We start from the raw sequence: 15,893 nt of genomic DNA, 5'->3' as shown, positions 1-15,893 counted from the left end.
TGACATGTATGGTTGCTCTCCTAAAGGTAACTGGTACGAATTCTGGGCTCCGTAATACGGACCGTCTACATGTAACTGTTGCGAAGACTGACCATAAGGCTCCTCGACTCTGGCCTCATATGTATTCGACGATGTCCTATTATCTACCGGCCACGAAGGGTGACTACCGCCGTATATGATAAACCCCTGATAAAAAATATTTGGCAAGGCAACGTATAATATTTAAAAAATAACTAACGCGTTGTTGTACTATATAAATACACTAAATAACCTGGTCAGGATTTGGTAAATTGTACTGCTCGATATTTCAATACCCCAGCTCATGGTTCGAGTCGGGAAGTTCATTCAAATCTGGCAAGCCCGACTGCTCCGGCTGATCGTTGTATGCGTAGCCCGACTGCTCCGGCTGATCGTTGTAAGCGTAGCCCGACTGCTCGTTGTTCCCGTCACCAAACAAAATATCATATAAATCCATTATAATTTAACAAACACAAAACACAAATATTATACGTACTGTGATGGATATATCCCTATCCCTGCACAATTATATCCCTATATGTAGAGGAAAGGAGACGGGTGTGACAAAATCAAATTATTGACCTGATCCGTCGCGTATCGGCCGATCCTCCGCGTATCACGTACAATGCATGGCTGATTTGATAGTCTGAGGATGACGTATACTCAATACGCGGTGGATCGCCCAATCCGCCGTTGATAGGGTACAAACATAATAAGACAAACGCTGTGGACATAATAGGACAAAAACTACTAATACGCCAAGGATCGGTTGATCCGCCGCGTAATGAGTGGGTGTTTTTATTTTTGGGTGGTGTATCTAGTAGGACCCTACAATTAGGTCGAGCATTTATTGGGGGTCCACAAAGTTCCATTTTCCATGTTTTCGTATAATGCACGTAACCATATCTAAGTGGGCCGTCATCATGGATGTGATCTAATGTCGTATCATGCATATTTATAAAATCCAACCACCGTATTTGATACAACATGACTTGACATGTAGGTAAATGGGTTAGGATTTGAGTTAAATGGGTTAGGATTTGAGTTAAATGGGTCGAGACGTTAATGAACATGATTAAAAGCATATCTAAGCCGGTTCAACTCGTTTAACTAATCGTGTTAAATGGTTAACATGTGTAACATGGCAAGTGATGAACTATTTATCAAAACAACATAAATTTATAAGTTTTACATATAAGTAAACATATCATAATTAATTTCCCTCATATAATTCGTCAAGGATTTATGGAGTGTGGTTTCTTTTATAGCCTTTAGTGTAATGTGTTAGTTATATCATATTATTTATTAATTGTGTTAAGTGAGTTATAATCATGTTAAAAATGTGGAGGTGTTATCAGGGGCGGACCCACATAGTGTGGATCGGGGTCCCGGGACACCAATGTTTTTTAAAAATTTATTAGAAGCGGTATATTAAATTTTTTGAGGACCCCATAAGATTTAATACTTGGAACCCATACTATTAATGTTGATGTGGTCTGGTGGAAAGTCCCTTGTTTTATCTTTGAAAGGTCATGGGTTCAAGTCTTACAAAGCTCAGTTTTTTGGTTTTTTGTGTTAATTTTTAGTGTTAATCAATCATTTGATTGCTAATGTTGCAATGATAACTTTGGAAACATTCAAACACCTCTAAAATACATATCATTGTTTTCAACTTTATGCATGGTTTTCTTTAGAAACATTAAAACACTTTAAAATATCAGTTTTATTTTTCACTAGTTTAAGTTAATGGTTTTCAACACATGCTTATGAAAGGGTGGATCTAGGTTCTATCTCAAAAATGTTTAAGAAAGGGAAAACAAAGTGTTTATGTGTCAACCTGACCCATTTTGACCCGTTCAGGTCGGGACACCAATGTTTTTTAAAAATTTATTAGAAGCGGTATATTAAATTTTTTGAGGACCCCATAAGATTTAATACTTGGAACCCATACTATTAATGTTGATGTGGTCTGGTGGAAAGTCCCTTGTTTTATCTTTGAAAGGTCATGGGTTCAAGTCTTACAAGGCTCAGTTTTTTGGTTTTTTGTGTTAATTTTTAGTGTTAATCAATCATTTGATTGCTAATGTTGCAATGATAACTTTGGAAACATTCAAACACCTCTAAAATACATATCATTGTTTTCAACTTTATGCATGGTTTTCTTTAGAAACATTAAAACACGTTAAAATATCAGTTTTATTTTTCACTAGTTTAAGTTAATGGTTTTCAACACATGCTTATGAAAGGGTGGATCTAGGTTCTATCTCAAAAATGTTTAAGAAAGGGAAAACAAAGTGTTTATGTGTCAACCTGACCCATTTTGACCCGTTCAGGTAGTGATGATTGAAAAGAAAGTTTTATTATGATATTGTTTTTTATTATGTTCTTCGCCTCGACCCGACCTGAACAACGACCGACCCGAAAAATTTGAACACCGAAAATATGGGACCCCCATTGGCAAAAAATCCTGGGTCCGTCACTGGGTGTTATGCGTGTTATTGAACAACTTACATTAAGCATGTCATGGTGTGTAACCAAGTTATTAAGATTGCTCATGCTAGTATTTTAATTTAGTCAAATGTGGTTGTGCTTGGGTTGCAATTGTATAAACATGTTGTGTCTGACACTATCTATTTAATGCAACATGACCGGCTCAAATTTCATATAGATTTACAAGTCATTGAACATAATCTTTAAGAAATTTAACAAAATCTGACGATTAATGCGACATAAACTCAATGTATTGTTGTTAGGACTTAGGAGACAGACACTATGCCGTATAATAATATTCAAGAAACTGATAACAAATCACGTGGAATCAAATACAAGAGCTAAGCGAATTGACCATTATCATCAGATAAGACAGCGAGCCAACGAATCACATGGCTTAATCACCATAATGGTTGATTCTTTATGCAACAACGGCACAATTACTTGAATTCACCTCAAGACTTGATAGTAACTTGTATAAAGCAATATCTTAATGCTTATAACTTGTTGGTTATAACAAGTTGATGAATTCCCACTCAATTACCTGGAGGTTAATCTGTATATACCGAACTACGGTATGGGTTGTAATCAAATTATATGAGCTATATTTTACTAATTAACACCACATTTAGATTCACACTACACTTATATCGGTCTTGGCGGGGTAAATATCAAGCCATCTCTTGGGGGATCAAACACCACAGGCACTTCGGTCCCGTGTTGAACATTATACTGCGTAAAATAATTCACTTCTGCTTCCAGACCCTTCAAAATTTCAAGAAAGTGATTTAAGTATTGTGTTGCTTTATAATAACAAAAAAAATACAAACTGATTTTTTTAGGAACAAGACCTGCAAATAGGCGTACTCAACACTGCATATCTTTGGACGGTACACATCACCCAAATTCATATTGCGAAACGCCTCGTACAACCTCGTTGTTCCAACAGGTGTCGTCATGTTGACAAACGCATAGCCTTTGTTTTGATGACTTCTGTGCTTATTTTTCCTATAATTTTTATGACAGAAGAATATGTGTCGGGTCAAAAACATATTATTTTTAACAAACAAAATAATATTTAACATATTAGTATTGGTATTTGTAATGTTACAGCTAGTAGAACAACAAATGAGCATTCTGTATATAGGTTCTAACGATTCGGTTAACGATATATTCGATTCGTTCGATTATGATATTTTGTACCTCTAATTGAAATCTAAACCTAACCAAATTCAGAAAGGAGGTAATCAAACCATAAACGAACCAAACCGGTTTCGGTTATAACCGAACAAATCAATTCAATGCATATTAATCGAATTCATCCAAAACATGTTGACCTGAATTTAATATCTATTTGTGTTCCGGATCCGAACAGTCGTTAAAGGCCATAACTAACAAATAAACACAATTTATACACCCTAAAACCAAAAGTTAAAGGCTATTAAAAAACATCTAACGATCTAAACCTTAATAGTCATAAACATAAAACCAGTCAACCATAGAAAACCAACCTAACCATAAATGTCTTAAAACATAATAGAGCATCCAAAATTAGGGGTGCAAGCTCGATCGGCTCGCGAGCTAATCGAGATCGGCTCGTGAAAAAGCTCGATCGAGCCGAGCTTAAACGAGCCCGAGCTTCACTTATCGAGCTTGAGCTGGCTCGCGAGACTAAACGAGCATCTCATTTATATATTTTTTTATAAATATATATATATATATATATATTAATATATACATACATATATATATATAATAATTATTAATTGATACATATAATTTTATGAAAAAAAATAACTAAATAACATATATTATTTTATATATAAAGTTATAATAAAAATAAATATACAGATATATTTATAGACATATAAAAAATTAATTAATAGATATTAAACGAGCCGAGCCCGAGCCGAGCTCGAGTTTGATAAACTACGAAACGAGCCGAGCTCGAGCTTTATTAGTAAAAATTAAAACGAGCCAAGCTCGAGCTTTATTAGTAAAAATTAAAACGAGCCGAGCTCGAGCTCGAGCTCCGTATAAGTTAAACAAGCCGAGCTCGAGCCTGGTCGAGCTCGGGCTCGGCTCGTTTGCACCCATATCCAAAATGATTAATAGTCTTCAACACTTAAAATAGTCCAATGTCTAATATGGATATGGGCTTAAAAAAGAATGGGGCCATATACAAATTAATTAACATGTTTCATATTTTAATATATTAATTTGGTTAACCATACAATTGAAATAATGTCTTAAAAACGAAAAACAGATCCATAAATTGAACCGTAATCAAATTCGGTTTTCGATTTTATTACTGATACAACTTGGTTTGTTTCGGTTTCGGTTTCGGTTTCAGTTTCCCTAAACGCCCCTAATTTTGTATACATCTTAAATTAGGGACACTCTTGTCCATTTTCACCCAAAATTATACGATATGCGAACCAATTAACTTAAATTAGGCTAAATAAATCCTTACCTCATATCTGCAGGAAGGTAGAGAAAATCATATGCAGATATACCGAAGGTGTTGTTCATGTTGCAGCCTCTGCAGTGATGATCCATTAACTGATTCTGCCTGCACTCGAACCATAAAATAAAATATGAGATTGTTATAAAAATAAACACAATTTAATAATGTACTTGACCTGATGTTTTTGATCCTAAGGGTGGTTCGATGATCCTGACACGCCTCACACAGCCGTCATATTCAAAGTGTTGATCTCGTATAGCTTTCAAAGCATCACTAACATGATACTGGTTTTGGAACTGGATTGTAACAACACCACTTCCTAAACTATCCATCCAAACCCTACTAATTGGCCCTAACATTTCCATGTCTCGCCGAATTATTTCTTCAGAAACGTATCAGTAACCTCAGGAGGGAAAGCTGGCTTGTGGTTTCATCCATGCAAGTCAAAAATTTGTTTTTTGTTAAACAGAATAGTAAGTTTTTAAAACTGTTTCAATTAATTCCCTTAAACTTTAAAAATCGTTTTAGTTAAGTCACTCAACTTTCATAATGTATTCAATTAAAGGTTTTAATATATTTTTTTACTTTTTTACTTTTTTGTTTTACATAGGAAATCTTTTTATCTTTTTTTTTATGTTGACGTTGAGTGACAACGTGAATTTTATTTTTTATTTTTGAATTTTAATATAAATAACGTTTTTTAATATTTTCTAAATTGAACTATATATACTGTAAATTCCGACCCCCACATCTTATCCTCCATTTCTTTCTTGACGCACAAAAAATAGACGAGACTCTATTTGAAGATTTAGTGACCCGATATGAGAAAAGTATACATGAGTGACCTAAATTGGACACTTTTGAAACTTGGTTAGCATTATATGAGATATTCCCGAGAGAGAATTAGAGCTGTCAATTTATTACATAATTTTTTGTTAATCATTTAAAAAACACTGGTACTTAGTGTTGTCGGTTTGAATTTGAATATATTTTTATTGTACCATGTAATGATTCTATTTTTAATTCTTAGTTTCTTGTTATTTATTTTAACAGTATGAATTTATATTTATACTATATAAACAATCAAGTTGGAGCCAAATAGTAGCTTCATGTTGCCAAGAATGAAGCCATGTATCTAGTGGGAGCTCAATTTCAACATCTATAGAATTTGATGTCCTCACAAAGACTTGATGTTTTGTTGGACACAAAACATTCATAAGGCTTGAGTACACATAGTTACGGATCCGACAATTTTAGTCAGTGGTGGTAAAAATAAACTACATAAAGAGATGTAAAAACACACCTTATATTAAGACTTGGTGCAATGCTTCGTTCATTACTTTGATTCCTAAGGTGATCAATCCCAGACTTTAGACTAATTAGTTTAATTTATATTCAATACAAAATTATTGATGAATTATTATCTATTAGGTTGGCTCGTGTTATTAACTTGGTTGTTTGTTCGAGCAGTTTGTTGTTATCAAACTCTAGAATGTTCTCTTATTCTTAATGAGATTGTTGATTGGTATCGGAAGAGTAAAAGAAATATGGTGTTACTAAATTGGAATTTCAGAAGGTGTACGATTATGTAAATTGGGATTACATGATTTCATATATAATGCTCATTCTTGGTTTTGGTGAAAAATGAAAATCTTGGATTCTTTTTTGTTTGTATTCGGCGAGGGCTTCTATTCTGATGAATGGAAGTCCTTCGGAATTTCAACTGGAAAGAGGCATCAGGGAGGGGTCTCACGTTGCTATAAAAGATATTACAAATGCGGGGTTATACCATGGTGTGCGAATAAGTAGAGGTAACTTTTTTTCATCTCAAAAACAAAAAATTAAATAAATACATAAAATAAGGTGGAGACCAGACCAACAGTATTAATCATTGATATTCTTGGAAATATGGTCGGTCATGAATATTTCTTTGACATGAATGGTAAGAATGTACGTTTTAGAGATTAATGCAAACATGTAAAATACAAAGTAAAAAAGTGTTTGTTCCTATCAGTATAAATAGGCTGGCTAACTCACATATAATCATAATCTAACCCTATGACTCAACCACTTGAGTTGAGTAACACATTTTCACACTTTCATACTGTCAGAATACAACCCTTTTATTTCAAGAGGTAGTTTAGTGACGCGTTAGCGGAAGCGCATATTCGGAATGGTACACTACACAGCCCATTCTTTGTCAAATTGGGGATCATATGTGTTAAGACTGAACACAATGGCATAGAAGTGTGTACCAACTCTAATAATTTAATACTGTTAAATGGCATGTTAAAACTAAAGAATGACATAGAGGTGTGTAAATATGTTTCTTTAGTCCAAATGGGCACACGTGAACTTAAAAGGCATATTGTTCTTACTATGATATAATATCGCTCTTCATGCTCCGGCTAAAAGCATAGTTTCAAATGGATTGATTCATATGTCCACATGCATTATTGTCAAATATTAAAAAGACATCTCACTTTGTATTGTCTCACATAAAACACAATCTTTACACCATCTTTGCTAGCATCTCAACCTTTTTCCTCTAAGGTTAAACTACTACTTTGTTTTTGGAGTAAATCTTACCTCACCTTCTTGAAAACTTGGCCCACAAGTAAACCAGAAAGATACAAAGAAGGGCAAAGAGTACCACATGTAAAACATTGCTTGAACCAGACTGTACAATACTCTTGTTTAATCTCCTCATGTTGTTCTTCACTCCTGCTTGAGCTTTAATAAGTGTCATTTGCTGCAAATTTACAATTAATCACAATTTTTTGGGCAATTGTTAAAATGCATTGGAAATATATGCCACATCATACAAACTAGTTCAGAACCAAAAAGGGTAGTGCTGATGCCATACCAGCTGATTAATAAACTCATTCTGAAATTTGGCCTCTGACTCGATCTCTGAGGCTACCTGTAACACAACAACAAAATGAGAATACATTAGTTAATAAAAAATGAATATCAGACATACGTGTGCAGCAAGAAAAAGATAAAGATATAGTTACTGATGATCATAAGAGAATGAACAAAAGAGAAACAAATACCATTAATTAATGTTATAAAAAAACACATGGCCAACATTAGTCATCAATAATTTTGCTTTTAATTAATAACTTCAACTTTTCTGTAAATATCTTAGTTAATGTATTACTGGGGTTTTGGTTCTTTCTTTTCAGAAATTTACATATATGACAGGCAGTAATACGTTTGGTCCTTTTAACTAACTGGCTTTACTGATATCAATTATTTTTTTTACAAAATGGCCATTATACCCTTGATATTAAGAAATAAAAAAGATACTCACATTCTTTAACTGCCTAACTTGCTTCCGAAGGCCGCTGATCTCATCGTCCAGGTCACCATGCATTGGATCAATGCGTAGTTGGATTTCATCAGAACCGACCCCTTGTCTAGTGCTAAGCCCTTCTCTGTAAACAATTTTAGATTAATCAATATATCCAAATGAGTATTTACACAATTTTCATTTATTCTACTTTTAAAGACAATGTAAGATTACAACTAAAATTATTGAGAAAAAGTTGAAAAAGAATCATCAAAATGAATACCTTGATCTATATGGAGCAGCCCCATAGTAGCCACCACCTTTGTTAGAACCGGACGCCATTGATCAAGTAGATTTGAGAAGTTGTGCTAACAGATAACCCTGTAGAAATAATTGAGTAAAATCAGTTTGCTGTAAGTATTAGAACTATATCCCTATATGCAGTAAAGAAAATGCCAATAATCTTCCAAACAATAAGCTTAGTCATAAACTAATAATCCCAATAGAAAGGCAAAATGACACCCTTATAATACACACGTACCCAAAACAACGTGATAACGGGTTTGTCATTTATGTTATCGATTATCCTATTTAATAAACATATATACAATTTCATTATAGTTACAAAATAACTTATACAAGTTTATTAAACTAAACACTCTTCTCCTATTCATATATGCAAAATTCCCTAAAGACTTTTAGCGTGGAACGCTCACGTGTATCACAGGTTCACAATCTATGTAATCATATTAAGTTTTTGCCACAATCTTTTACTAATTTCTAATTTGCTTGATGCCAACATACACTCGAAAGCTAAAACTCATTTTATATTTCACTCTTTCTCATACCATCAATATTGTTTAACTGATTCTCCAATTTTAGTATAAAACTCAAAACTGCTCAAGCCTTTTCAATACGACAAATTGACTATCATTTCTCCCTACAACCTACTGGTTCTGTTCATTTGCTCATATGAACCCCCCCCCCCCCCCCCCGCGATCCTCAATAGAGTCATCGCTAATTAAATTGATTGTAAAAATGGAAGGCAAGACGGTCCCGGCATCTTTTTTACACAGTGACCTAAAATTGAAGATGGGATGAAGCAATAGTAACGGTCTAAAACAATTGTCCTTGTATACGTTCAAGAGGAAGCAACATTAGCAATTTGGTACCCCATATAACATTTGCTACAAGGTAAAAAAAGATTCACTATAGGTGTTAAGGTAAAAACAAGCAAACGTATCTAGTAAAATCCCACTCGTAGCAAGCTATCTGCTACTGATAGGGTCTGGGAGGGTAGGATGGGGAAAAGTTCCAAAAGTTTTTCATATTGACATGTAACGGATAGTATCCAGATAAGATAAAGTGTGACAAGGGAAATCAAAATAATAATAAATAATACAAGTAAACTAGTGATAACACAAAAAAGGTGTTAAACATTTAAAACAACCAATATGAAGTAAAAGAGTAGTCAAATAAACTTTCTTGTTCTCTTTGTATTTACCATGCATGATGTGAACTGTGAAAGTATCTACGGTAAAGGAGATGCATTTAGTTCAAAAGAATCAATTTATTATCGGATATAATGTTTATTCAATATGCAAAATCAGGTGGTGAGGAATGCCAGAATGAATCAAAAAGTAAGATACGAGAATTCTTGATCATAAGATATCTATCAATCTACCTAGAACAACCTTGGCCCTGTTTGCGGTGCGCGCGTATAATGTATATATGTGTGGGCCCTCGGGTTGGCAAAAGTGAATTTGCACTAATTTTAACGTTATTTTACTAATTTTGTGAAAATAACGTTAGAAGTGGCGAAAGGTTAATCATGCATCATGTGGTGGCGGCGTGGCGCTGATAGCCGAAAGACAAGAGTACATGCACCAATCCGCCGGGGTCCTGATGGTTGAGTGATATGTGGCTTATGTCCAAGGCTTGATGCAAAACTACTATCGAGCTGGGGGTCTCACCGGAAGCAATCTCTCTATTCCAACGGAGTTAAAGGTAAGACTGTCTACATCATACCCTACTCAGACCCTACCATAGCTTTGCTATTACGATGATGATGATGATGACGACAACTACCAACAACAACCTTATATTATTAATAATATATTAATTTGGATGAGTAAGTTTGCCATTAGATGCATCCCAATGTTTTATTTTAAGTTGAATAACATAATACTAATTTGTCTCTTTGATCAATGATTGATTGGTTAATATTCACAGTACCTACCTGTAATATATAATCGTTAATCCTCCAAATCACAAGAATTTTAATAATAAGAGAATGAATTCTTAGGCTAAAATTTTCTAGGGTTCCAAAATTGCATAAAACTCATATAAATAAATAATGATCAAATGAATTCTACACGAAGGAAGATTGAATTGTTACCTTACGGATTGGTTGGTGTCGTGGTTCGTATCAGCAGTGGAGATCGTAGGAAAGGAAAAGAAGGTCAAAATCGGATGCTGCTTCGACGATATCGATTCATTAATCGGATCTCATTCATTCACGGTGGGGTATGATAAAAATGAATCAATAATGGTTAACGGGTCATCTATAAGACTCGTTTAACCGTCGAGTTGACCCGAATGAGTCATTTCCTTTTCAACTCGAACAAGCTTGAAGTTAGGGGTGTGTGCGGTACGGTTCGGTATGGTTTTTGGCTAAAAACAATTGAAAATCAACGCTTTGGTTTTTGAAGTTTTTAAACTATTCGGTTTCGGTTTCTCGATTTCAGTTTTTCTTTAGGCCGGAAAAAAATTTAAAAAATTAATTTAGATATAAATAATTTTGTTAATTGTAAAATTATAGATTATTATACATTTAACCAAAAGTATTTGAGTTACATATTTATTAAATTCTTATATGTTACTTAATATAAAATATAAAAAAATCGGTTTTTTCTTTTTATTACATGCAAAAACCAAAGCCGAACCGTTAGTTTGGTTTTTAAAACAACATAAAACCAAACCATCTGGGTTTTTTTTTCGGTTTAGATATTTCAGTTTTTTCGGATCGGTTTTTCTATTTCTTGCACATCCCTACTCTGAAGTTTTAGACAAGCTAGCTTGGTATGTCTCGTTTGAAAAAAAAACAAGTTGTTAGTTTATATTAAAACTAGTATATAATATTTCGGGAAAAATAATATTGAAGATCTCTTGTGAATGATAAATCGTATATGAAAGTTAATATATATATAAGTTTGAATTTTATAATATTTCAAGTGTAGCTTATTTAAAGACCAAGTTATCTCGGTTTAACTCATTTGAAGGCGAGTCAATTTCAAACAAGCTACAAACTATGAGCCTAATAGTCAATGTCATCTAATAAAGCAGTGGAAATGATATCGAGTTGATGGAGTTTGGGCTAGAAACTTAGAATTTATCTATACACCATCATATGTTATGGCTTAAATTAGATGTATATATTTTATTTGTCAACGCTCCTATAGAACATTAGATTTTACCTGTTATCTTAAATAAAATTCGTTTGATTACATAAACGGTTCTTTTTCATTTTATGAACTTTTTCGTTACCGAAATTATACATTTTGTAGTAACGTACACAACCTGATAGGAAAGTCAAAATAATATATGCATAGGGAAGAGTTCATTTAATATCGAATACATAGAATCTAATATTTATAGGGGTTTTCATATAGTAAAGGAGAGATGAGTTTGTATAGCCATAATATAACCCGTCAGGCTACTAGCTCGCCACCCGCCAACTTGCTCCTATTCAGTCTTTCTCATGTATTTGTTAGATGGTACATGTTAGCAATTGGCGTTATGATTCAATCATATGGAAACAATGGTTAAGACATGAGATCCTTGAGGTCTTAGGTTATGGATGACTGACAAACTGTCTCAAAAAAACTCACTAAGTTATTAGGGTTGTTCGGGATAATGTAAAAATGATGTGGCAGTGTAAGATTGGTCGGTGCTTAAGGTAGTTTCACTACCCATAGTTGACCACACCCTCCACCCTAATAGAACTAAAATATGTCAAATCTCTTATAACAAATTAAAATGAAACCGCATACATCAACAAAAAAATAACAAACATTAAACATGTTAAAAGTATTACAAATACTATGTAATAATTCTTGTATGATAACAACAATCATATAAGCCCAAAAACTATTCTTATAGTCCAACCCAACTATAAACCCATGTAAGTACAAAACAAGCATGCTACAGCAAACCCATACAAAAAACCCCACCAACTAAACTTTCTCCAATTAGAGATGTACAAAAAAACCGGTTAACCGCAAACTAAACCGGTTGCATTCTAAAACCAACTCGGTTCCCAAACCAAACCGCCTAATCAAATAGCGGTTCGGGTATTTTACAACCAAACCGATTTTTTTTCTTAAACCGGTTTAAGATCGGCCCGAACTCGTCGAGATCAGTTTCGCTACTTCTACGTTTAAACCGGTTTCTTTGACCCAAACCGGTTTGAAATATGCAAAAACCAAACCCGTCTGGTTTGTAAAAAAACCAGTTTTGTATACCTCTAGCTCCAACTATACGTAACATAATTTATTGATTTATATAACCTTTAATTTATTACAATATCTACATCTCAAAAATTTTATTTATAAACTTAAACACATCATACAAGAAAATTATGTATATTCACAATAATATATAAAAAAAATTTAAACAAAATCGTGTAATATGTAGGATAAAAGCCAGTAATTAACATAAATTCATATTGTGAAAAAAAAAACCAAGACTTCAAAAATAAATTCATTACATGATATAAGGCTAAGGGGTATACACCCCTCAAAACAATTCCTCTCATTCGCCACGTCAGCGCCATATCATTTTTCCCCTCATCATTCAACATCACCCTTCGATCAAGGATATACATCACTCTCCATCATTCTCCACTATTATCCATTTTTATTTTATTTTAATTTATATAATATTCAAAATACACCACTCTCCGCCAGTGAGCCCCACATGAAAGCTTCATTGACACGAGTGATCACGCTCAGTGGGTTCAGGTCACACATGACCAAAAATAGGGGGCGGTGTTTGCGTGAGGACGGTGAGGGGTGGGTGGCCATGTTGCTGCCACCTAGGACCAGTGGGGGTTGCCCACTAGTGTATACCCTTAGCCTAATAAAAATAGTCAAATTACAACCAACAAGTATATGTAATTTTTTATGATTATTAATAAAAAAATACTAATATTTTTATATGATCACACTAGATGTGAAATAAACCGGTTAACCAAACAGGTCTGAAAATTAAACCGATACCGAGTTGGATTGAAACTAATTTTGTAGAAACCGCTTTTGAACCGACTGAAACCGTAGGTTCGGAACCACTAGTAATTTTATCTACCAAAACCGGTTCCAAACCGGTTAACTGAACCGAAACCGGTCAAACTAGAACCGAAATAGATCGTAAACTGTTTAAGAAACCGGTTTCAACCCGAACCGAAACCGATCATAAATGTCACACCCCAACCTACGGCGGAAATGCCGGGGCGCGAACTGATTGCCACAGCTCTCAAGGTACTATCATGCAATATTATATGACAATATCTATTAATTTTATTCAATTTCCAAGTAAATCAAATACAAAATACAACTCATTAAACAAACAATAAACACAAATTTAATTCTTGATTTTATATTTTCTAACATAATTCTTCACTAAATCTTCACAAAGTCTTGCAACTAATTCAAGCGATAACCTGCATATGCGTATAAAATAGAATTTTGTCAACAACACATGTTGAGTGAGCAACATACCAGTTTAGTTGTACATATAGTATATATAACAAAAATATGTAGCTGCAGTAAGTCATATGAGAATAACAAAATAACCAAATGAGTAAGTATAACTGAGATGTCGAGAAGCACAAGGCTATAACGACTGACGTATGATCATACTAGACTGAGATTATGTTGGACCTCTCCGAATGCGAAAGCATACAGAGCAAATAAGCACATAAACAAGTAAGGTATAAGTTGTATAAGAAATATTATTTACGCATATGTCCCCAAAACATGAGAAAACGAGTAAAATAGGGGAATGTGGTACTCACCTCGATAGACAAACAAGGGTGATTGAGATAATTAGAATGCGGAAAAATCACACGTTGACGATAAAGCCAATAAAGGAAAAAGGAAGTACGGACACGCTAAGTTAATGTACAAGATCGATTATGAAAACTCGATAATTATGATTATTATTAAAATAATATTATAATCTTTTTTATTCATAATATAATAATATATATAAAGATATTATATGAAAAATTATTATTTGTTAATTATATATAAAGTATATAAAAATACAATACATCCTCTAAAGTTTGCTTGTAATATATATTAAAACATAAATATTAATTTCCATGTTATTATATATATGTATACACGAACGGAAAACGTGAGACAACAAGTACTTATAAAGTCGGTTTTCAAGAAACTAGTTTTAATTAATTATTTATTAAATGGTTTAAAAGAAAATAATATGAAAAATAACCAAAAATTCGGGGTGGCAGGGGGTCGAACCCACAACCTCCGCCTAATAACTCAGACATAATAACTAGCTGGGCTACAACTACATTCGTTTATAATTCAGTTTAAATTAATTAAATACATAACCAGAATAAAGAACAAACCCTAAGAATTACAATTGATCAATCCCGTCACTGATAATCAAATCAATGATGGGGCTTATGATCTTTGCTTAATCGCGATCCAGAAACATCAAACAATTACCTCGTTTATCGAATTGAGATAGGTTAATTGTTTCACCCAGTAGCCGGCCAAATATGATTACGAACGAGCTAGTAAACGGCTAAGATAATACGATTAAGGATAGGGTTATAGTTGGCAATGGTGAAAGGAAGGTTGGCGGGAATTTAATTGCATTTATGATATAGTTTATATAGAAAACGATATTAGGGTTCCATGCGTGAGTAATAAGCTACGGCCCAAGTTCTGGATCCTTCTAAACGTAATTGAATGAGGGTTTAGGGTCGGCTAGATGCGAATTAAGGTTTAGGAACGCCTAATTAGACTTTGGTTGATGGATTTGGGCTCAAGAACAAGTTAGGGTTTATAATTAAACAAAACGGGCCGGGTTCTAGTTCGTAAATCAAAAACGAGAATAATTGGGTTATTACAATAAACCAGTTTTGACTTTTGGTGACCAAACCAAACCGGTTTTGAGTTTTAAACCTGTTTGTGCTCAAGTTCCGGATCGATAATCAAACATGAAGTAAACAAATAACTCTTGTTTATTAATCAAAAAATCTTACTCAAAAAACTGATTACAATATTTCAAACCCTAACTCGATTTTACTATGAACCCTAACTCGGTTGCACCAACTTCACGATCTCCAATGTCTAACCATAACTCGGTTTATATAGACTAACCAAACTTGATAGCCAAGACATTATCAAATATAATAAAACCTTTTTTCTTAGGTTGGGCCTTACACTTAGGCAGAAAAAACAATTAAGCCAACATGTACACCTCTAGATCACACATCCCGCATGTATTGAATTTGTCATGCATATCTTGTGTAGCTTATAACTTCACGTTTGGTTTTTGAAATTATATAATGTAGTACTTTCTTAATTCGGT

General features: G+C 33.7%; 2 protein-coding genes across 2 annotated transcripts; both read right to left on the bottom strand.

Annotated features, from left to right (window-relative positions):
* Positions 1-3,153: 3,153 nt before the first annotated feature.
* Positions 3,154-5,340, bottom strand: LOC143618152 (protein terminal ear1 homolog). Its single transcript, XM_077090463.1, has 4 exons — positions 5,195-5,340; positions 4,982-5,080; positions 3,360-3,516; positions 3,154-3,273 (listed from the first exon to the last, which is right to left on the bottom strand). The coding sequence occupies exons 1-4, from the start codon at positions 5,338-5,340 to the stop codon at positions 3,154-3,156; spliced, it is 522 nt and encodes a 173-aa protein (XP_076946578.1).
* A 1,840-nt stretch (positions 5,341-7,180) lies between these two features.
* On the bottom strand, positions 7,181-10,780 carry LOC143618156 (bet1-like protein At4g14600). Its single transcript, XM_077090468.1, has 5 exons — positions 10,669-10,780; positions 8,554-8,651; positions 8,292-8,415; positions 7,842-7,898; positions 7,181-7,727 (listed from the first exon to the last, which is right to left on the bottom strand). Exons 2-5 carry the CDS (start codon positions 8,610-8,612, stop codon positions 7,566-7,568), a joined length of 402 nt encoding a protein of 133 aa, XP_076946583.1. The 5' UTR covers positions 8,613-8,651; positions 10,669-10,780; the 3' UTR covers positions 7,181-7,565.
* Between the last annotated feature and the right edge of the window lie 5,113 nt (positions 10,781-15,893).

Source organism: Bidens hawaiensis, unplaced genomic scaffold (genome assembly GCF_021521415.1).
Source record: "Bidens hawaiensis isolate Kalapana, Puna unplaced genomic scaffold, B.hawaiensis_p1.1 tig00064449_1, whole genome shotgun sequence".
In the NCBI taxonomy this organism is placed as follows: Eukaryota; Viridiplantae; Streptophyta; class Magnoliopsida; order Asterales; family Asteraceae; genus Bidens; species Bidens hawaiensis.
This window is presented reverse-complemented; position numbering and strand designations above follow the sequence as displayed.